The sequence below is a fragment of the Onychostoma macrolepis genome, chromosome 20 (genome assembly GCF_012432095.1).
Source record: "Onychostoma macrolepis isolate SWU-2019 chromosome 20, ASM1243209v1, whole genome shotgun sequence".
NCBI lineage: Eukaryota > Metazoa > Chordata > Actinopteri > Cypriniformes > Cyprinidae > Onychostoma > Onychostoma macrolepis.
The window spans coordinates 26,419,650-26,443,989 of NC_081174.1; the positions used below are offsets into that span (position 1 = coordinate 26,419,650).

The window sequence follows — 24,340 nt, forward strand, 5'->3', positions numbered from 1 at the left end:
CTCTCTCACATATATGTGCGCTGTGGCGACACACAAACAGCACAGCTAATGTGTAGGCTTTCACACATGCTAAAAATCCTGCTGGAAGTGGCACTAGATTGCAAGAGATATGCAATACCACAATAAACACTGACAGACATCACGTTATGATTATATCTAAACATTGTTTTTTAAATAAAGCTAAAATAAAATAATAGATTTTATATATATATATACACAACAAACTTGCCCTGTCAAGTAAATAAAATACAATAAGTTTGAGTACTTGAAATAAAAATGAATATATACAGATGTGAAAAAGTTTTTTCTGTAACTTATTTCAAAAGTTAAACTTTCATATATTCTAGATTCATTACATGTAAAGTAAAACATTTCAAAAGGTTTTTTTTGTTTTAATTTTGATGATTAGAGCTTACAGCTCATGAAAGTCAAAATTCCAGTATCTCAAAATATTAGAATATTTCCTAAGATCAATCAAAAAAACAAGTATTTGCAAAACAGAAAAGTTCAAGTTCTTTAAAGTATGTTCATTTATGCACTCAATACTTGGTCGATGCTCCTTTAGCACAAACTCCAGCATCAGTGAGGTGTGGCATGAAAGCGATCAGCCTGTGGCACTGCTGAGGCACTATTGAGCCTTTAGCTCGTCTGTATTGTTGGATCGACTGTTTCTCATCTTTCTCTTGAAAATAGCACATAGATTCTCTATGGGGTTCAGGTCAGGCATGTTGGCTGGCCAATCAAGCACAGTAATATCATGGTCAGCAACCACTTGGAAGTGGTTTTGGTACTGTGGGCAGGTTTGGTACTCTTGATGCACTGACTCCAGCTTCATTCCACTCCTTGTGAAGCTCTCTCAAGTGTTTGAATCAGCTTTGCTTGACTGTATTCTCAAGCTTGCGGTCATCCCTGTTGCTTGAGTACCTTTTCCTACCCAATTTCTTCCTTCCAGTCAACTTTGCATTTAATATGCTTTGATACAGCACTCTGTGAACAGCCACCCCTTTCAGTAATGACCTTCTGTGACGTACCCTCTTTGTGGAGGGTGTCAATGATTGTCTTCTAGACCATTGCCAAGTTAGCAGTCTTCCCACGTTATTGTGGTTTCAAAGAACAAGAGATACCCGGAATTTATACTGTAGTGATGGTCATTTAATGAAACTCAAATGTAAATATTCTAATATTTTGAGATTCGGGATTTTTAACTTTCATGAGCTGTAAGCTCTAATCACCAAAAATAAAACAAAACAAAACTTTTGAAATGTTTTACTTTACATGTAATGAATCTAGAATATATGAAAGTTTCACTTTCTGAAATAAGTTACAGAAAAAACTTTTTCACGATATTCTAATTTTTTTAGATGCACCTGTATATATAACATTTATTTTATTTCACTTTTGTTCAGTACATTTAATATGTATATAAACAAACAGAAAAGAAAGACAAAAAACAACAAAATTGTTGAAATCTAAATTAAAAGTTAAATGATAATTGAAAATATAAAAATAAAAGCTAATTCAAAATACTACAATATGGCATATTATTATTATGGTTATTATTATTAACAATAATAATGATAATAATAATAATAATACATATTAAGAAATAATATAGTAGTATATATGTAACACTAAAAGTCAAAAATGAAACTTAAGATTCAGTCCCTGGTAAAAATAGCAATCTATGTTTTTAAAATGTCAAAGCAAATCTGACATTTTGGCAGATGTCAAACAAACAAAAAAAGAGAAAATACTTGACACCAGTTGTTGTGGAGCTGGACCAATTGTGTATGTACATAATGTTAGCAGACTTTTGATCAAAAATATGACATTAATCTGTCAGAATGGTTAGATCTTGAAAAGATATTAATCCACTAACAGCCGAGTGACATTTACACAGGAATTTGGCTTGGCTAATTAGCAACTAAACATGCTTAATTAAAACCATCCAGAGCACAGATGCCAAGTGTCAGTCACAGATGGGGTTTCCATGACGACGCAATAAATATATCTGCCATGATTTCAGCATCCAGGTACCTCTGTACTGTCATCATTTGCAATGAATTTCATTCGAGGTACTTTTGACTTCGGGCTAGTAAAAATTCATTTAGCAGTCACCCAGAATACCCTGGCAACCCGCTCGCTATGACCCAGAACAACTGCATAGCAACACCCTGGCAACCACCCACAACAACTTTCTTGCATCATGGCATCATGTCGAATTTTGCAGACAACACTTTTAAGTTTTGCACTTGGCTTCTCACCCAAAATCATACAATATTTACCTCAAAAGATTAAATCAATCAAGTTGGAAATTCTTAACCTAAGCATCTGTACTTAAAAACTGTGCAATGACATTATTCTACAGTTGCATCATAAGCACAATACCATTCAACTGAGTGAATCTGATTCTGTGAGAAGAATACATCAGTATCCTGGCAGAGACAGGACCTCTTACCACGACTCGGGCGGTGATCCAGCAGGGTACGACAGTCCAGTGCCAACCTCCGGGTGGCAACAGGTTCAGGGACAGCCATGGGCATAAGAATACCAGCTCCAACACTGACAAACAACTCTTAAAATCACCAAAATATCGTCCTTTGGTTATCTAAATAAACCCATGGATGAAAGTAATCAATGTAAAAGCAGCCTGCTCTCTTGCAACTCACATAATCCTCTAATGTGCTAAAATACAAAATGCAGACAGCAAATTAGCAAATTGATCCAATGCTGAGCATTCACCTGAATTAGAAATTCTCTGAAAAACCTTAACCCATCAAACACTACAGGAGTTGCTGAAATAATATTATCAAATCCTTCAAAATTTAGATTTTTAATAGAGCAAACAAAACTCCTGTAAAGCGCCTGGTTCTTGCTGTCTCTCAGACTTGAAGGTCTCTCTTTTTAAAGTTAAATCACAGGGTCTTTTGCATCCCTTCAGCTCTGGGCAGATTCCTGTGCCTTGCCACTGACAGCGTCTCCTCGGTCCGACAAACTCCCACACTCTCTTTCTCTCTGGAGTTTACTGGGACAATGACGGAGGAGGAATAGTGGAACTCATTGTGTAAGTGAGATGTTTATTAATGAGAGAGAGAGAGAGAGAGAGAGAGAGATGCCAACCAGCCAAATCCAAGGGCTGTCCTTCCAAACAGGACTATAAGTAGGCCCAAAAGGAATCTGTGCCCACAAAAAAACCCTCCACCAAATCCTGCAGAATGGGAATAACTGTCATTTACAAATGCTTACAGCTACAATTAATAGCACAGCACTCAAAATCTGCACAGAAAGAAAAATTACAGGTGCATCTCATAAATTAGAATATCATGAAAACTAAATGCTAAAATACTCATGCTAAAGATGAGAAACAGTCGATCCAACAATACAGATGAGCTAAAGGCTCAACAGTGCCTCAGCAGTGCCACAGACTGATCGCTTCCATGCCACACCTCACTGATGCTGGAGTTTGTGCTAAAGGAGCCCCGACCAAGTACTGAGTGCATAAATGAACATACTTTAAAGAACTTGAACTTTTCTGTTTTGCAAATCCTTTTTTTGATTGATCTTAGGAAATATTCTAACATTTTGAGATACTGGATTTTTGACTTTCATGAGCTATAAGCTCTAATCATCAAAATTAAAACAAAAAAAACTTTTGAAATGTTTTACTTTACATGTAATGAATCTAGATTCAAGAATATATGAAAGTTTAACTTTTTTAAATAAGTCACGATATTCAAATTTTTTGAGACGCACCTGTATGTTTGCATTCAGGCCTGACTATAAGAAACAGAATCTTAAAGATGCAATGTGACTGAAGTAGCAGCAGCTCCTTTCTTGTGTATTGGGTGATGTACATCCTGTTTATTAAAAAGAAAAGAAAAAGCAGGGAATAGGTTCTATCCATCGGTTGTTGATTGGATGGAGGCAAATCTGAATGCAGCTTGCAGATGACTGTTCGTAAGGACAGTGTTCAGACAAAACGGAAAGGTTCAGATAAAGGCACATTAGCGAAATTTTGTGAGAAAAAAAGTCCATTGTCTGTCAAGAAATGTATAATGCACAGCTCACAACTAAGTCACTTTCAAACCAAGCAGCTTTCTATTGGTCAGTGTAACAAGTATGCATGATTAATGTTTCATTCAAAAATCCCCATTGCACAGACTCCTACTGAAATAACTGGATTCAGCCCTGCAAAATTTCACAGAGCAACAGTAAATGTGACTACACCTTAAATGCTTTTAATGTTCTGCTGTTTGAGCTGCATGCGCTGAGCTAAAGATGATCACCGATAAACTGAAGCGCTCTATATTACCTTAACCAAACGCATTCTATATGAGATAAATCAGATATACATAAAATAAACACAATATTACAAAGTACAATTGCACAAAAGGCTGCAAATGCACAAGCGAACTGAGCTGTCATGAAGGTGTAGCTCTGTTGTGGACATGCTCAACGCACGCACAAAACACGGGTGCACAAAGATTTAACAACATTATTTACAGTAATGTTCACATAAAAATTTTATGTAGCCTTTATGACAGACTTGCCCTGCACATGTTGCACTTGTCCTTTTTGAAGTGATTCCAATTACATTTCAAGCATTTCAAAACCATCATGGCAAACCGCACACATCTGAAGTGTCCCTGAAGGAAATAATGCATTATTTATCGGCTTTAAGATATATCGCGCCGATACCGATAACAGAAAAAATGAGCATTTATCGGCCGATATCAATATGGTGGCCGATATATCGTGCATCCCTACTTAAAACCAATACGCCACCAGAAAGTCTGCCATTTTACCAGAAGACTGATTAATAAATGATTCATTCTAAATAATGCTAAATGATTAAATGCGAATGTAATTGAAAAAATTATAAGGTCAAAAAAGAAAAAAAAAGGCATCCATATGTATGGATAAATTGTTCATAGTAAGACAACAAAGAAACATTAGATTAGAAAATTGATGCGTTTCCATTTCATGCTGACTTTAAAAGATCTGCTCAAATTTTTCAGGAAAGTTTTAAGTTGTGGTGTTTATGCATTGACGATTTAAACTGGGAAACTGGCCATAAATGCTTCCATCAGACACACTGACGTGGACAGTTAAACACAATTGCATAACCTACTCGGCATGCCAACAAGCTATTTAAAAGTTTTTCATGTAACTCTTAAATAAAGCCAACATTTTATACCTGCAAACCTTCTCCAACAGCACAGCCAAACCTGGACCAGTATTCAAATCAAAATCACTTTAATTTACTATTGTAACCAGTTTCGAATATAAATAATGTAGTAACTAGTTTACCATGGCAATTGCAGCGATTCATTACACGTTATTCGATTTAAAATTATAGCATACAAATACATGTATGGACTTCACATGAATTGGACCCTGAATAATGTAGAATCATTGAAGCTCATACCTGTCATGATGACTTTTTACGCCAGATGTCGCTCTTGCACTCAAGCGGTTACTACGGCGCACCGGCGTCCAGCGGTACAAAGCAGGACTTCACGCCAAACTAAGACGCTCTTTTCGGTTCACTCACAGTAGGAAAGCCGCAGGATGGTGTGGGGCCTACCGCTGGAACACATAGGTGAGATTCAAAACAGATCCCGCTGCACTTGGGCACTGCGTTTACAGGCACAACTAACAAAAATGTTTCAGTTTTTGTGGGATTCATGATACCAGATAGGTTTGTGAATTTTTGTTTTGTTTTCATTATCTTTCAAGTCAGTTGGGTTACTATGAGCGATTTCTAAGAAAAACACAAATGTAAACATTTTAGTAAATAATCACGTTTAACAGCGTCTTTTCTTTTCATTTATTTTATAAACTAATTTATTAATATACAAATAATCTGAAGCACCTCTTTAGGAATTAACGTTACCGGTCTAGACAGGGTGTGTAATATTTACAGATTACTAAAACAATTGTCTGAACATGCTCTTTTGATATATTAACTCTATCATAACCATACGGAATGTAATTTCAAATTTTAATTTCCTCACCGCTTGTTTTCAGCTGCATAGTCTGGTAAATGGTGCTAACATGCTCCGTCAGTGAGCCAAAATAAACATGATAACTGACTCGTATTCACTCACTGCTTCTTCTGTGAATGACGGTGCTTCCACACACAGTGATTCAGACTCACACACTTCCTCTGAGCTCCTGCTGCACTGTTACAGGACAACTGCAGTGAGGAACTAGACATTTCCAGATGAATTCATTTTGTGTCGGTATGCCATTTTAATAATAATAATAATAATAATATGAATTAATATTAATAGATGATCACTTGAGATTAATTAATAATACATTAAGTGTTAGCAAATAATTTTTAAATGATAATAATAATAATTATAACTAGATTAATTCATCATGCATTGAAAGAAAAAAAAAACATGTTTACACTTTTACTATAGGCTAACAAAACCTATGAGGGGTTCGTATTTGTGTAGTCTTTCTTTCTTTTTGTTTTTTAACTGTACTTTTGATGTTTTGTACTGTTTAATTAAAAAAAAAAAAAAAAAACACAGAAATCAGAAAAAAAGATTTGCAATACCTGCTCCTAAATCCCGAATCAAATGATTCGCAATACGCAGTCCGTAGTCCAGATCTAAATTAAATGATTCATGAACCCCCACCGAAGACCCATCTGAATCAAATGATTCGTGATCCATGCTCCAAAGTTCCAATCTGAATCAAATGATTCGTGATCCATGCTCCAAAGTTCCAATCTGAATCAAATGATTCGTGATCCATGCTCCAAAGTTCCAATCTGAATCAAATGATTCGTGATCCGTGCTCCAAAGTTCCAATCTGAATCAAATGATTCGTGATCCGTGCTTCAAAATTCCAATCTGAATCAAATGATTCACGATCAGCTTTTTGTAGTCCCAATCTGAATAATTATTTGTGACACACGAAGTCCCAATCAATCATTTGGATTAGATCAGGACTTCGGAGCAGGTTTGCGAATAGCAAATCATTCAACTTGCGAAATGATTCATGAACCCACTCCGAAGTTCCAATCTAAATCAAATGATTCTCAATATGTGCTCGCAATAATTTGCAATAAGCACTCTGAAGTAGCCTACCGATCTGAATCAGATAATTCACTAACCGTACCAAAATCCCAATCTGAATCAATGGATTTGCGCTCCATGCTCCGATCTGAATCAAAATATTCGCAAACCTGCTCCGAAGTAATATCAGTGGCATGATCTATTTCAGATGCAGCTGAAATTACAACAACATGCACATATATTTAATTGTTTGAACTAAATTATTGGTAGGGACAATTTAGTAGCTAGCCACTATTGATAGGGACATGTCTCTAGCATCAATACTAAATTCTACTTTGTTTTAAATGTTTTTAACCCATAAGAACCCACGGTGACGCGGGTGTCACAAACACTGATAATTATCTGGAAAGGTCTTTTTTAAAGCATTATCCCTCAGGAAGTCCCTAAGTGACATATAATGAACACCCAGGTTTAGTCATGTGACAATGTGTGCATTTTTTGTTGCCATGGCAACATGTCCAAAATGGTGTCCTGTCTGGTTAGCAAAAAAAAAAAAAAAAATCTAAAAATTAATTTCTGGTTAAACCATATACCTGAAAAGGAATTTTGATATGTTACAAAAGAGTTGTTGTAAAATTTAATGGTCACAGTTATGTGGTTTTGAAATATGTTGTGGCAAAGCAAATAAAACTATATTACCTCTGAAAAAGGTTTTTGTTTTATCTTCCCAGAAAAGTAATCATTTTGATATATGTTGTGGAAAAGCAAATAAACAGAAAAAAAAAAACTTATTTAGCACAAAAAATTATAAAATGTTTTTTTTTTTAAATTGAGAAATAAACGCCCAATGTAACATATATGTAACGAAAAGTTTATCATAAACGCCCAATGTCATATATATGTAACATTACATATCTTTCACAAGGAGGGGTTGTATTTCAAAAACAACTGCATAAACATGTTATAAGTGGTCCATTTGGTCTGTTTTATATGCCCCATAATTTTCCAATAAGGAGAAATTGGTCTGGGTTCTTAAATTAGTTGTTGTTTTACTGAAATGAGACTTTTCTCCTCTTTAGGTTTCTAGAATCAATGGCAAAGTCTTCCATTAAACTTTAAATTCCATCAAAGCTAGATGAAGATATATGCTGATGAAGACACTCTCTTAATTGATGCCAGGCAGTTATGTGATGCATTGTAAAGCACAGCTGATACATCCACATGATGGCAGCATGTTGTATCTGGGCTTGACTATAGAAAGTGTGCAAGTGATGCAGATATATCCTCAGTCTATTTTCCTTAATCAATAGATTAAGGAAATTAAATCAGTATAATTTATATAACTTTTTCAATTGTGCTTCAGTTAAATTGAAGTTAACCAAAATAAATATAATATACAAATTCACCTAAACTAGCTTGGATACATCATGTTTCTAAATAATTTTGTGTTTACATTGGCCAGGAGCCCTATTCTTTTCAGATGTTTTCGGCAGAGCTAATACTCTCCTTCACCTTAAGTCACCCTCACCCAGTTTAACCTCTCTGCTACTTCGAGTATATTATCTTCTTTCTACTGTATATTCCCATCCATAGCATACCAGTCAACTGTGTCCAAGAATCTTAAGATGTATGCTATTCCACCATGATATAATGCTTACCATGTTTTAGCAAACAAGGTAAAAATTAGTGAAACACATCCCTGTCCTGTTTACATATCATCTTCTCAGTTTACACTTCATGGCAGGCAAAGATGGAATTGATCTACTACTGCTTAATAATTCATCACTTATGATGCTTCTTTTAAAAAGTCACAACTGCATAAATGGATCCCGCTTCCATAAATGAAGCTGTTTTCAATCAATTAAAAATCTTTTAGCAAAGATAAGGTGCATTTCTAGCCTACATTTTGCATAATTCATTTGGCAAGTTTGCCAAAACTCTTGAGGTTTGACCTCCTTGTGTACAAGAAAAGTAACTTCTAAGTTTAACACACATGGGCTTTGGCCAGGATCAGAAATAGCAGTTTTGAAGCCTTAGCTGGGTGCCTAGCTGCACGTAGGGCTCAGGATAGATCTGCTGCTGTTTAAAGAGGACTGGATTGAATCATGTGTGTATTAACTGATTAGTGAACTCTGGGAATCCCATTAGAGCCAAGCTACCATTGCTAATGCTGATTAAGTCCCTCTAGAGCCCACCATAGACCACAGTCCATGGCAAAATCTCATCTTCTCTCAATAATGAAGCTCCCATGAAAAGCACTCATCTTTTTTTATTTTTCATTTTCACTAATGTAATGTAGTATTTTCATTGAAAACGACTATGGCTTTGTATAACTTCATTAATTATGACAGTAGAAAGCCTACATATTATCTCATCCATGGTGACCATATGTGTTCAAAAGTCATATTATTTTTTCTAGTGTTTCCTCGTTTTCCTTATGCGAAGCTTCATTTGTGGTGATTGCTTAGGCAAGCATTTCATATACTTAGGTTTAAGTGTTTAATGAAATCCCTAACCCAAATATTCCTAACCCTTATTTTTCTAAGCAATCAGACCACTTTTTCTTAGTGGATGAATCATCAGATCGCACTAGCCAAAGTCTAGCAATTTGCAGCAACCACCAACAAACCCCTAATATCATGGCAAGTTTATTGCAGGACGTACGACTCCCGTTGCACTCATGAACATATCAAATTATAATTGAGAATGTGCACTAATTTAAGAAAGATTCAGAACGATGGTTATGGACAAACGTCTTCTAAAGAGTACAGTGGTACTACCAAATTGTGTTATTTTGGATTTTCACCATGATAGTATCATGCTATTCAATGCATCTCAGTAAACATGTCTATATAAGTATGCCTATACGCATTTAAATAAATTCTATTTAAAAAAAAAAAAAGTATACTGAAGTATAATGTAAATGGCATTATGTATGATGGAATCAAATGACAACAATACTGTATCATGGTATAACAACAGTACTTATTATTTGGCATTTTCTGATTTTATCTTGTGAGATCCCAAGACTTGCCCCTCATCAGGTCACTGTCCGAGGTCTTGTGCATAGTGCACAATTAGTAAATTCTATCTCAAGTACTTTATCCAGCTTATAGCCAACATTACCTGATCCTACTGACCTGCCTAGCTCAGTTCAGCCAATCAGATACTTTCTTTTGGTATCGTTTACTCCTCTGCCCAGCCTCTATATTTAATCTCTCTATTCTTTTAAATATAAATGCAGTGTCTAAGTTTAATGTGCCATGACATGGATTTCCATCCTATCTGCACTTATTTTGCATTCTTTGCATACAAATCATTACTAATTTACATTGTTTACCTCTTATATCAACGTATCATATTTCATAAGAGAGCTATTTACTGAAATATCCCAGAAGTGTTGATAAGGTACTGACCTCTGACCCTGGAAGGCTCTTGTTAGCTCAGGTCTTCTCTACTGTGCATCATGTGACGTCAGTGATGGATGCTTTGAGTAGCCAGGGCATGAGTGCTGAGTAAGTAATCCTATTTGCGCAACTTGAGCTTCCGTCTCGCTTTCGGCGTGGCAATCTGTTGATCACTTCTCAGCTCAATGAATCAGAAAAACGTGTTCTTCTGTCTTTTCTCCTTCATCGCCACGTTGGAATATAGATGGTGTAGGTATTTTGTCCATGACTTTCCTTTGCTGCATACTGTGACAATGCATAACAACAATACGTAGGATGAAGAGAATCAAAGGAAAGACTTTTTGATGGAGCTGAACAAGTGGATTTCTCAAAGAGCAGCAAAATGTACAAAGAAGCGTTGGGAGGTTTATTATCTAACAGGTAAGCAAAATAATTTTTATTTCCATTCTGTTACATGATGATGTATAAACCTCTTTTGTATATTTATGTATTTTACAGTTTTTATTTTTTCTCCTAATATGTAAGTTATAATATTTTCCAGCCAATTCCTTTATTAGTGTAGAATTATGTTTGACCAAATTACTGTATTTAGAATTTTATATAAGCATTTTGCTTTTGCTTATCCAAATCTATTATCTAGTTTTAGAAACACGTTAGCAAAATATTTACTATGATATTCAGCTTTAAGAAATCTGTAAACTGATCTATGCTTTCTGAGGAAGAGCTGGTTTAAGTTGGGATCTCAGGTGTGGGTGGGATGGGTTGTGTATGTTGAGATGGAGCCATACAGAAAGGGACTGTTTATAGCAGATAACAGTATTATGTAGCTCAGTGCTAAATCTGGCTCCCTCTTTTAGAGCACATGGTGACATCACAGGTCCAGTTTAACAGTCTGATGGTGTCAACAATGGGATAAAATGTTGTAACTTATTTAACTAATACAGTAAGCAACAAATTCTAATTGAAAATATTTTACTTTTCATTTCAGAAGCAGAAATGGAGTGCTTTCAGCTTCATAGAAAATACATATGATGTGATGTAATTCCCTTTTTTATCTTTTCAGACGTGGATGACCCTTAATGGGCCACCTAAACTCTGAAGGGAGATTCAGCGAGTCCTTAACTCTTGGGTAATGGTGGCAAGATAAACCTGTAAAAGCCATGGTAACATTCAGCGACACGACTGACATCCACAAGATGCAGCCACCATCTTGTATACCTACTCCACTGTCGCCAGGTTTGCGGCGCAAACAACTGCTGTGGCAAAACGCTGTGAAACATATCATCAGCCAGCGGGGGATGAGACAGCAGTTTGGCGTTGAGCCAGCCCGGAAAATTCATGTCACTGATGCCTATATCGAGGAAATCAACCAACAGATACGCAGCAAAGCATCACGGGGTATGACTAAACGGCGTTCCTCGGTTGCCAGAGTTCATCCATCGTTTTTCGGGGAACGTAGCAGTGCATCCAGTACTCAAACTGGAACATCTGCGGACTATGTCAGTGATGCTGACTTTTTTGTCCACTGGGGCCATATCATCCACGGGGTGTATGTGCCAACATTGAGACACATCTTCAAATCCAAAGACCTTGAGAAACTCTACCAGCGCCATTCCTCACATACTAGAAGAACCTCATTAGTTGTCACAAACATTATTGATGCAGCTGCCAAACTGCACCTACTTTTGCTCTACCTGGCCCTGGTGCCGGACAGTTCAGACATACTGCTAGGCTGGTGTACGGGGTTTTTCATGGCTTGTGCAATTGCCCTGTGTGTTTTAGTACTCACCTGTAAACGCTCACACTCCCCAAGATGGTTGCATTACGCAGGTATGGCTAGCTGGCTGTCACAGACTACTCAAGTGTTGGGTGGGCTGGCATACGGGTTGGAAAAAGACCAGTCCTGGTATGTACTTTTCACCCTGTTTGCCACATACACTCTATTGCCATTGCCACTGCTCTGGGCTATCGGAGCTGGCACACTCACCTCCATACTGCACCTCACTGCAGAGACAATACGTCACATCAGCGAAGTGGGACTGCTAAGAAAGGTAGAAATGGATGGGTGGATGGATGATAGATATATGGATGGGTCAATGACCAATTATATGGTGATGGATGTATGAGTTCCTTGGCTTATCAAGCGTATCATCTGTCGGTCTAGTTCTTTCAGTCACATCCATTTCCTTTCCCTTTCCTTAGTAAGAGATTGGTTCTCAATGGCCCTCTTGGTTTTTCTTTAGATTCTCGCCAAGGCTTTACTATACACAAGCATGAATGTGGCAGGTCTGTTCATTCATTACCTGACTGACCGGTCCCAAAGACAAGCCTTTCTTGAGACACGCCGCTGCATTGAAGGCCGCATGAAACTAGAAACAGAAAACCAGAGACAGGTAAAAGGACTTTAAGTCTTTATGTTGTGCTGAGATTCCAGTATCCTTTGTCCATTAACAAATTAGTGTTAATACAAATGATTGAAAGAACATATCTCGTATGTGTAAACTTGGTTTAATGAAAATACCTGAGGTCAGCTTTTGTGTCCTCCTCAGGAGCGTTTGGTGCTGTCGATCCTGCCCCGCTTTGTTGCCTTGGAGATGATTGCCGATATGACTTCTATGGATGATGATCTTGATCCACAGCAATTTCATAAAATATATATCCATCAGTACAAAGATGTCAGGTATCTCATAGCTTCTAACAAGGAATGTTTCAGTGCTAGAATTTTCTAGGTGAGATCATTTGGTTTTCAAAAGCAACACCTTAATGCCACTGGAAATATGTAATATGCAGTTTTGATACTCACGAAAAGATGTTTCATGATGTTTAAAGATGTTTTAGCAGTTTCACTTGTAATGAAAAATATTACTCAATTCTTACTGTTCATTTCTACACTCATTATCTTTCCTTCCCAGTATCCTCTTTGCGGATTTAAAGGGCTTCACACTGTTATCCATGAACATGTCTGCTCAGGAGTTAGTGCGCTTACTTAATGAGCTCTTTGGACGTTTCGACCGTCTAGCCGAGGTAAGCATTCAATTTATATGATTTTTTGAAGTTAGTGCTTCCAATAGAACTTTATCATTTAAGATCACTGACAAACACCACATTACATTTTAAAATTCACCTAAGTCTTGTTTAACTGATGATTCCAATGTCTGTATTTTTAGGAATATGACTGCTTGAGAATAAAAATCTTAGGGGACTGTTACTACTGTGTATCTGGGGTACCAGAGCCTCAGCGAGCACATGCCCGCTGCTGTGTGGAGATGGGACTAGCTATGATCAGCACCATTCGGTACAGCACAGTCCCATTCCTATATTCCCTGTATAGACGGTTTAAACGGCAACAACATAAACAAACGTTACTGCGCATGCGCGCTTTTGTGGCCCTAATTTAACTTCCGGTAGACATCCAAATACAATCAGTAACAACAGCTAAGTCCCTCTAGAGTAGATTATGTTTTGATAACAAGCAAAATATGTTTGCTACGTAAATCAGACGGACTGAGATGCAGCGATAACTACTTGGACGGACTTATTAAAAATGCAAATTCATTCTCTGCCAGCAGGAGGCGCTTTAAATCGGGAGAACTAGCGGTTTCCCCGGAAACGGCTGTTGGGCTTTACGTTACACAAAGCAACGCTGAGCTTACAAACGCTGCTTTATCAGGCATATAACATGCCAGATGAAATGAAAAAGACATCGAACATTTTCTAAAGACAGTGTTCCTTCAGAAATACAGTGATACAAAAACACCTGCGCCTCGTTTTGATTTTTAAACATGCGTTACGTGCTCATGTTTATTCAACGAAGCCTTTTGGAAAATCGGTCAGTTTTGATATCGTGGCAGGTCGCCACAAATAAATAAATGTATGTGAAACACATCCCACAGCACAACAACCTGAGCCCAACTTCATTACTCATCACTTTAACTTTAACTGCGTTTGTAGCCGGCGCCACTAACAAGACCGATAAACAAATACAGACCGGAAGTTAACTTAGGTCCAGGCGCGTGCGCCTGATGAAACGTCGATAACCAAAAGAGTTCAGGGTATTAATATACAAATATTGTGTGCTTTAGAAGATAGGAGTGCATGTCATGAACAACTGGAATGCTAGATAAACTGAACTTCATGTTGGTTGCCTAATTCTGGAAAACTGAATTTATGGTTACACATATATTTTTGTACTTAAACTAATATTAGTTTACTATCCTTCTGAACTTATTTGTACAGTAAGTCATCAAGAATCGTTATCTGTATATTCTTAGATCTGTAAGGAAACAACTGAACTTTGATATGGATATGCGAATTGGGATCCACTCTGGCTCTGTTCTTTGTGGGGTGCTGGGTCTACAAAAATGGCAGTTTGATGTGTGGTCTTGGGATGTAGGCATTGCCAACATGCTGGAAGCAGGGGGGATCCCTGGGTGAGTGACCAAAACGTCATAAATGAGATTTACCACAAGAAACATCATATAAACACATCCCAATGTTACATTGCCTCAAACTGCTCTATGCTTTAAACAAACTAGTTACCAATGCTGGTACAGTTTGACTCGGCTTTTACAAAGAACTGCAATTGTGTGTAACACTCTCTTTTGATTGTCTACATTGTCAACAGACGCATCCACATTTCACGTGCTACTTTGAACTGTCTGGATGGAAGCTACCAAACGGAGGACGGGCGTGGATATGAGCGCAATGAGTTCCTACGAAAACACAAGATTGACACTTTCCTTATCTGCCACAAGGAGGAGGATCTAGAAGAAATGGAAGCAGATCATTTAAAAACTCAGCAAAACCACCGCCCCTGGAACAAAGAGGTTCTATTTAGCAACATCATTAATTTAATATCTGGCTCTATGTCAGCAGAAGAAAGATATACATTGATGATGATTTACAATTTTTGTAAAATGGGTCTACATCTCTGGTGAACTTTAACCTTACAGATCTTGGCCTCCTTCTCCCAAGGCTCTTACACACAACTTCCTACATCCTCAGTGTGCAGGTCTACATCCAAGGAGATCAACAAACGGATAGAGCATGCTATCGATCTTCGCAGCAGTGAGCGCATGCGTCAGGAGCACATCACTTCAGCCACGTTGGTGTTTAAAGATACACACATTGAGGAGAAGGTATAAGGGGCAGGATGTGACCTGTCTGTTTTGTGGAAACAGTTGATTAGCTGTTAAGTTTAAATGGCAAACTTAAAAAAAGGGGTATTTACAATTGGTTGCACTTGGCATTTTTACAGTTCGGATCAGTGTTGCAGTCGAGACCAACTCATTCGGGTCTGAGTCAAGACTAAGGCTAAGGCTAAAAGAGGATAGAAGTCAAGACCGAGTCCACGACAAGATCAAAGACCATAAAAATATGGTCTTGGACTTGATACTGGGTCTTGTCATGGACGCAGGAGCATGTGAACTTGACCCTCTTCTGGTCTTGACTTGGACATGAATGAGTTTGTCTCGACCAGTGTTGGGGGTAACGCATTACAAGTAACTACAGTATGAGTTTCTTTTTACTTTGTTTACCATGTCTTGATTAACAGCTCTCCTGTCACTGTGCTGAGCCGTTGTGTGCGCTGTGTGAACATGACGCTTACTGTAGTTCTAGACTAAATGTCAACATGCATCAGAACTCATCTCACTTGCACAAAAACAGATGTAGGATACCTCAAAATGAATAAAAACAGGGAAATGCAAACTCAGAATATGACGCAAACCTGCAAAAATTAAATACGTTACTAATTGAATTTACATTTCCTTCAGCCTGAGGCTTATTCATTTCACTTTTGGTGTGAAAGGGCTTTTACATTTGCCAAAAATATAACTTTTACGTAACGCATTACTTTCCATAAAAGGTAACAAAGTAATGCAATTAGTTACTAATGTAATGCATTACTTTTAAAAGTAACTTTCCCCAACACTGTTCTCGACTACAACATTGCTTCAGGTAGGCTGTCAGATCATGTAAACTGTTTAGCAATTCAATTGATCAAAACATATGAAGTTTCTGACTTGATATTTTGCTTTATGGTTCAGTTCTCTCAGGTAAGGGATGAGATGTTTAAGACCAATCTAGTATGCTCCTTCATCATGTTTCTTCTTCTCATGGCCGTCCAAGCCCTCATTCCTGTACCCAGGTAAAGAGTCTAGTCAATCGATGTTCAGCACCTGAAAAAGATTGTATTCCTGTCACTTTTACAAACCACTGATATGTTAAACTGCCATTCCCTTTTTTCTTCATTGTCTTACCTACAGGTTGTATTACTGGACAGCATTGCAGTTCTGTCTGTTCTTGCTGGGATATCTCTTATTGCTTATGATGGTCTTGGCTGAAGAGTTCAAACATTCTCCCAGTGTCCTTCAGCAGTTCTGCTGCTGGATCCATGAAAACAACAGTATGCGGAACCTTCTCACTGTCACAGCTATAGCCATCAACTTTGGCATGGCTCTGTTTGACATGGTGAGACTTGCAAGAATTTGTTTTGTGCAACTTGGAACACTGAGCCCATAAAAGTTTGTTTTTTTGATCTACCAGTTTAAATGTCATCAGTTTGCCTCTATAGCGTGCATACATGTAGTAATTTTGGGTGGTGTGGCATAGTGGATAAAGTTCAGGACTAGTATCTGTAAGGTTGCTGATTCAAGCACCATTTGACATTCATTGTAATTCTTCATCTTATGATTATCCAGATGTGGTGTAACTCTACTGAGACAAGAGAAAGAAGCACCAGTGAAACAGAGGAATATCAGACCAGCCAGAAGCCACTTACTGCCTGCACGTATCCAGAGGTGTGACTTCTGTCTAAACAGTTCTGTTGTGAAGACTCCATCTCTGTTTTTGCATTTCATGTCTATTATATCTATGCATACAGTTCTTCGTTCTAAGTGGGGTGGTTTCTATGGTGACCTGTGCTGTGTTCCTGAGGCTGAGATCTCTCTTAAAGTTGGCTATTCTGTTGTTGGTGGTGGTGATCTATACTTACTTCATTGAAGTGTCCTTCCACATGCTGTATGTACATTATCCAGAGCAGGAACAGTCAGGCAGGTGAGTGTCTATGCTAGATCTCTAACATACTCTCTTTAAAAATGGCTTTAAAATACGTTCATATGGTTAAAATTTATTTGCATTTTATACTTACAAGGTCTCAATACCTCAGAAGAAAGGGAGTCTCAATTCTGTTGATGGCAATGTTTGTCATAGCTGTGTTCTACAATGGTCGACGGGTATGAGTGTTCAGTTTTGACTACACATTGCCCTGAAGCACTGCATTCTCCATTCCATATAACTAGCAAGGAATGGGAAAATGTACAAAAAAATGGAATATACATCCTTATTCTGTGGGTCTTGCTTATTCCCTGATTCAGTGGGAAGCAACAACACGCCTAGACTTCCTGTGGCGTTTGCAAGCTCAGCAGGAAGTGCAGGAGATGAGAGATCTGAGGGAACACAATGAGTGTCTGCTGCATAACATCCTGCCTGCACACGTTGCTCGTCATTTCCTTGAAAGGAACAGAAATGATCAGGTACATCAGAATCATATGTAAGCCACTATCAGTGATTATGTTAATTATAAATGTGAGTGGTGCTTGCCTTTGTAAAAATTGCTCCCATGATGCTAGGGTGGTCTTATAAAGAGAGAAAGTCTGATAGCTTAGATGAGAAATATCACGCCTTAACGCAGTTTAAAGGGGTCATCGGATGCAAAATTCACTTTACATGTTGTTTGAACATAAATGTGTACACATCCACCTTATAATGATAAAAATTCCACACAGTGTTTTTTTTTAAATCCCTATTTTAAAATCCCCTTTCTCAAATCAGGCTGTTCTGAGATTCCTATCAGAATGACCTAGTTCTGCACAGGCCCCTCCCACAATAGTTGATTGACAAGGCTGTCTTACCTTAGACCCGCCCTGAGTGAGCTGAGAGCTGTCCGCCATAGAGTGGGGGAACTATGACGTCACTTTGTAGGCGGATCGGCGGTTAGCATGAAACTGTTTCCCTCGACAAAAAGCCAATAGGATTTTCCCATACGCTTTTGGATTATCGCAAAAAATAAGCTCTGTGTTCAACCATAGTTCATGAAACTTACACGTTTTGTCCATCAAGATAATCTTGACAAGATAATATAACTTTGATGAATTTTGAAGCCGAAATAAAAGAGCCAGAACTGAAAAGCTAAACTTAGGCTATAAACGAACTACAGCACCATAGTCGCTCGCCTTCAGCGTCACCACCACCGCAATCCCGAGAACTGTTTCAAACTTATTTTTAACATGTTCAGTGAAGGATTTACTCTGTATATGAATTTTAATCCACGCTACAGGAACCGTTTCATGAATAAATACAAAACTAGAGACAAACTAAAACTGAAATGAGACATTAGTAATAAATAGTATAGTGAAGAAATGAAATAATCATAACTAAAGGACATTTAAAGCACGTATTTCTGTACATTTCGAAATAAGGTGCATTAAAAGTCAATAAATCCTTGATTAATATGAATATTTTAATTAAAAACGTATCCCCGCGTATTTAAATAACAGCAGAGTGAGCGAGTTTTTGGATATGGTAAGATTAAACATATTTAGTGAACAAAGTACCACATTTCAGCTCTCATTTTGTTAGGATTGGTACACAAAATGTTATTTAATCCGTGCTTCAAGGAAATCCTCAATCTATGTTTTCTAACCGCTTCATGTGGCCACAAACATTTAATTTTTACGTGCCTTTAAGCAATATGTATCATTAAAGTTTAACTTTCACCACGTGAAGCCGGCAAATGTGGTGTTTACATGTAATAATCGTAATATGCGTTTACCTTATGGTGTGGAGAGTCTCCGTGTCAGTAAAGCGATAAAACAAGCATCTTCAACTGGAAAATACTAAATTGATATACTGTTCAGCGCGATGACGTTTAATGTCTCCGACAGCGCCTGTAGTCCCATTTAGCAACTTGTTAGCAACCGTCTTTTTTAAGAAACAGAACAGCTTAAAAAAATCACGAGTGTGGTGTAACTGGTGTGTTTCATGTCGTAGAATAAAACATGAAAGTATCTTGAGCCTGTGTGAACCACGGACCTTATTTTAGGGATTTAACCAAAATCCCATTCAAAAAACCCATTGACTCTGGGACGTTGGAACCGGAAGCGCTAAAATGCTAACTCGCTTCCGGGTTTTCGCCTACAAAGTGACATCATAGTTCCCCCACTCAATTGTGTCGACTCCGGTGCAGGGGAAGACAAGATGTCTCCAATTAAGCAATTGAGGTGTTTTGTTGTTGGATGTAATAATGAACATAGCAGTTGTTATTTACTCCCGACATCTGAGCCACTGAAGACGCAGAGGATTAACGTTACTTTCGTTTTTGAAAGGAATGCGATGATCCTGGATCTGCCTAAATGTGTTTATGTTCACGTGAATCATTTGTTATCCAGCTTCATCTACAGAAGAAGTGAGTATTAGGGTTTTTTATGAATCTTTGCAAATCGCCTTTCCTAATATATGCTAGTTAGCAAGTTTCGCGGCTGAAGTTTACAGTCTGCTCATCACCCCACGGAAGAGAGGGGCGGGGTCAGCAGAGCTCATTAGCATTTAAAGCAACACAGACTAGAATGGCTTGCTGAAAACAAAGCTGATTTTGACAGGTTAAAAAGGGTGTTTTTTACACTACCATTGAGAAATTTTAACCAAAGTATGTTATAGACTTTTCATTAAGACCCTAAAGAATCATATCAACTTGTGGAAAATGAGCATCCGATGACCCCTTTAAGGTATCATTAACTTCTATAGCAATTTAAAGGGTTACTCCACCACAAAATGAAAATTTTGTCATTAATCACTTACCCCAATGTCGTTCCAAACCTGTAAAAGCTTCGTTCATATTCAGAACACAATTTAAGATATTTTAGATGAAAGGCTTGTGACTGTCCCATTGACTGCCAAGTAAATAACACTGTCAAGGCCCAGAAAAGTATAAAAGACATTGTCAAAACAGTTCATCTGCCATACTTTTCTGTGCCTTGACAGTGTTATTTACTTGGCAGTCAATGGGACAGTCACAAGCCTCCCGGTTTTGATCCAGTATATCTTAAATTGTGTTCCAAGGACGAACAAAGCTTTTACGGGTATGGAACGACATGGGGGGGGTACGTGATTAATGACAAAATTTTCATTTTGGTGTGGAGGAATCCTTTAAGGTATCATTTAGATCCCTAGACCTTTAAGCTATGGTAATAATGATGCACCACTAACAACTAAAAATCTGACTCGGAATCAGAATGAGCTTTATTGCCAGGTATGTTTACACATACGAGGAATTTGTTTTAGTGACAGAAGCTCCACAGTGCAACAGAATAACAGCGACAAGACAAGACACAGATAATAAAAAGAATAAAAAGAATAATATACAAATATACAAAATAGACAATGTACAAAATAGCAAAAAACACAATATATAATATAGACTATTATGTATGTACAGTTATGATATGTGCAAATTTGAAATGTAAATAAGTATGTGTGTTAAATATATAATATATTATAGTGTTGTGTGTTCCACGTTTATTGTCAAGTGTTCATGAGATGGATTGCCTGAGGGAAGAAACTGTTCCTGTACTGGTCGTTCTGGTGCTCAGAGGTCTGTAGCATCGACCAGACGGCAACAGTTCAAAGAGGGAGTGTGCTGGATGTGAGGGGTCCAGAGTGATTTTCTTAGCCCTTTCATCAAAAAAGACCAAATAAAGGCCCAAACTTCATGTTGTCTTTTTCTAGGAGCTGTATTCTCATTCCTATGATGAGGTGGGAGTAATGTTTGCCTCCATCGCTGGCTTTAATGAATACTACGAGCAGAAGGAGATCAATCACGGGGGAGTTGAGTGTCTCAGACTGCTCAATGAGATCATTGCAGACTTTGATGAGGTAGGACTTTGATGAAAGGTTGTATTTTTTGCTGTTGTTTTTCTCTTATAAAGCCATCATTGTTTTTGGTTCTCTCTTTAAAAGCTGTTGGAGGAGACATATTTTTTTGACATTGAGAAAATCAAAACCATTGGGAGTTGCTACATGGCAGCGTCTGGTCTATCACCTGATAAACAGGTAAACTATGTTTTAAAAAAAATTTGATTAGCCTACTTCATTGATTATATACATTTGGAATTTCCCATCAACTGTCTATGCACCAAAATTGTTCTGTTTTATCCTGACAGTCTCGTGTTGTAAATGACTGGCATCATCTCAGTGAGTTGGTTCTGTTCGCTCTGGCTATGCAAGAGACCCTGAAAGAGATCAACAAAAGACATTCCTCAAACAATTTCCAGCTCCGCGTTGGTAATGGGTCAATGAATAGACCTCAGAGTATATGCCATATTCAATGTGATGATTTCTGTGTAAATAGAAATAGAAGTAAAGATTTTGTACTGTTGTTGTGCACCTATAGGTGTTGGTCACAATACGTTTCCACAAAAGATGGGTCGTATGACAGAGTGAGAAGACTGTGTACTTATGTTTCTTACAGCCTTGTTTTGTTTCTTGTCACGTTCAGCAAGATTTTTAGCAAACACCAACTTCACTTTCAATCTATTCCTATAGCATTGAATGCCTTGCCATTTTGGACCTTGACAGACCCTGTTCGCTAAACACTTTTATTGTAAAATAATGTATTTTTTTCCCCATCTCCTTAAATATGTCAGCTACTCTGATTATGAAGTCTATACAGTTACCTGTAATTTATGGCAATAACAATGAGTATATATGAGTAACTTCAATGTACCTCCTAGGAATTGCCCACGGCCCTGTTGTTGCTGGAGTCATCGGTGCCACCAAACCCCAGTATGATATCTGGGGCATGACAGTGAATTTGGCAAGTCGAATGGACAGTACTGGAGTCAGTGGAAAGATTCAGGTCCCTGAGGCCACACGTAATATTCTAGCGGACTGGGGCTTTGTGCTAGAGTTGCGTGGTGAGATATACATAAAGGGCGTCAGTGAGAGAAAGGGACATGTCCGAACATACTTCATCAGCACTAAAAGGCGGCAGCTGTCAAGCAATGGGATTGCAGACAGAGGAAAGAACGGACGGAGTGGGAGGACCACTCTCGCCGCTGTGGTCTTTGGCCTTTTACAGGCCATTCACAGAGAGAAACAGAGAGGTACCAATGGAGGTTTCACTCTGCCAAACAACAAATTTAACAACTTCAAATTATGATATGAAACCCCAAACCAGTATTTACCATAACTTAATTGGACACTCAGTTGAAACACTGCCTTCATCTTCAAAAGGATACCTCAAATATCTTATAAAATCCTTATGTGGACTTGTCTATAGAACACAAGTAGAATAATGACTATTTTTTTTGTACCGATTTCATAAATACTGTATATTTTCATAAATTTCACTTGGGCCACACATTTGTGATCCTGGACCACAAAACCAGTCTTAAGTGTCAATTTTTACGAAATTGAGATTTATACATAATCTGAAAAGCATAATATGGTTTGTTAGAATCAGATAATATTTGGCCGAGACACAACTATTTTAAAATCTGGAATCTGAGGGTGCAAAAAAATCCAAATATTGAGAAAATCACCTTTAAAGTCGTCCAAATGAATTCTTAGCAATGCATATTACTAAACAAAAATGACGTTTTGATATATTTACAGTAGTAAATTTACAAAATATCTTCATGGAATATGATCTTTACTTAATATACTAATGATTTTTGGCATAAAAGAAAAATCTATAATTTTGACCCATACAGTGTATTTTGGGGTATTGCTACAAATATACCCCAGCGACTTAAGACTGGTTTTGTGGTCCAGGGTCACATTTAGTAAGGTTCTTGATACACTACATGCTTTGAAAATTTGCATATATATATATTTTACTCTACTTACAGCCATGTTCAGATAATCATGTGAAAAAGAATTTTTACAGTTTACAAGAATTTTTCCTCATCCATGCCATGATAGCATAAAAATACCTCATATGTACCATAGATACAAACTGTGCACAAACTGTTACTTCTTTGAGTTCTATGATCTCTAAAATTATTTTGTATCTCACAGGAATAATAAAGAAGATTCAGAAAATTTTTACATTTTTTAATGTCTATTTGTTTTTAAGGGTAAAATATAGTTTTATAATATAGTATAATAATAATCTTTACTTTTTCTGAATATAAGAGGGTTTTTTCTGATTTTCATTTATATTAATATACATTTTAATGCCATTACAATGTAAAAATACATGTGTAAAAGCCATTTTATGTTGCCTTTGTACTGAACTATACTGTTTTATATACCAAAATATCTACCACCTTTATCTACCAAAATACACTTATTAATAATCAGTGTTGTATTGAAAACATAAAATGTCATACTTAACACCCACACAGATTAACTGGTTTTATAGTCTTTTGTAGCAATTGCTTTATATTTCACTGTAATGTACATTGATAACACCATGGTATTCTTTCTTCTAGTACTATGCAACTATTTACATGCATTTGTATAATGAAACAATTTGCGCATATTAAAATTATGAATGAAAATAAATTAATATATTTGCCTTTTGTCTGTTCTTTTCTTTATGCTAGAAATCCAGTTGTGCCCATCCCTTTACAAAAGCTTTACCATGGTAACCACTGTTCCCGCCAAAAATATAGTTATTGACCACAGTTGTTTTTTTAATGAAGACAAAACGGTTTAAAATAAGACAAAAGTTTTTTTTTGTTGTTTGTTTTGTTTTTTTACTTTTTGACGCACGTAGCATGTATGGCTACCATCGTGGTATTTTATTTTTGTAACGAACACCTACTAGTGAACAGTAAAGATAAGAATCTATTTAATGCATGTTTTTGTATAAACCTTCTGTTATTTATTGGAAAG

General features: G+C 37.2%; 2 protein-coding genes and 1 long non-coding RNA gene across 5 annotated transcripts in view; 1 reads left to right on the forward strand and 2 right to left on the reverse strand.

Annotated features, from left to right (window-relative positions):
* The window catches only part of efr3bb (EFR3 homolog Bb (S. cerevisiae)), a 37,612-nt gene extending 31,412 nt beyond the window's left edge, over positions 1 to 6,200 (reverse strand). Inside the window, exons 1-2 of one of the 3 annotated variants that reach the window (XM_058755059.1) lie at positions 6,111 to 6,200; positions 5,429 to 5,589 (exon numbers count right to left, since the gene is read on the reverse strand). In XM_058755059.1, the coding sequence (XP_058611042.1) occupies positions 5,429 to 5,435 (7 nt within the window). In that variant the 5' untranslated portion in view covers positions 5,436 to 5,589; positions 6,111 to 6,200. Of the gene's footprint in view, positions 1 to 2,458; positions 2,498 to 5,428; positions 5,590 to 6,017 lie in introns of those variants that run through there. The other 2 variants (XM_058755058.1, XM_058755056.1) reach the window with 2 other exon arrangements.
* Positions 6,201 to 11,553: 5,353 nt separating this feature from the next.
* On the forward strand, positions 11,554 to 23,974 carry si:dkey-206f10.1 (adenylate cyclase type 8). The gene is made up of 18 exons (XM_058755054.1): positions 11,554 to 12,492; positions 12,685 to 12,834; positions 12,991 to 13,121; positions 13,354 to 13,465; positions 13,609 to 13,736; positions 14,713 to 14,871; positions 15,066 to 15,267; positions 15,394 to 15,579; positions 16,489 to 16,589; positions 16,708 to 16,912; positions 17,143 to 17,241; positions 17,325 to 17,497; positions 17,595 to 17,676; positions 17,818 to 17,976; positions 21,227 to 21,373; positions 21,458 to 21,550; positions 21,661 to 21,781; positions 22,231 to 23,974. Exons 1-18 carry the CDS (start codon positions 11,602 to 11,604, stop codon positions 22,656 to 22,658), a joined length of 3,567 nt encoding a protein of 1,188 aa, XP_058611037.1. The 5' UTR covers positions 11,554 to 11,601; the 3' UTR covers positions 22,659 to 23,974.
* Positions 21,319 to 22,338, reverse strand: LOC131526685 (uncharacterized). Its single transcript, XR_009267516.1, has 3 exons — positions 22,224 to 22,338; positions 21,587 to 21,729; positions 21,319 to 21,457 (listed from the first exon to the last, which is right to left on the reverse strand). It is a non-coding gene; the product is annotated as an uncharacterized LOC131526685 (long non-coding RNA).
* Positions 23,975 to 24,340: the final 366 nt, after the last annotated feature.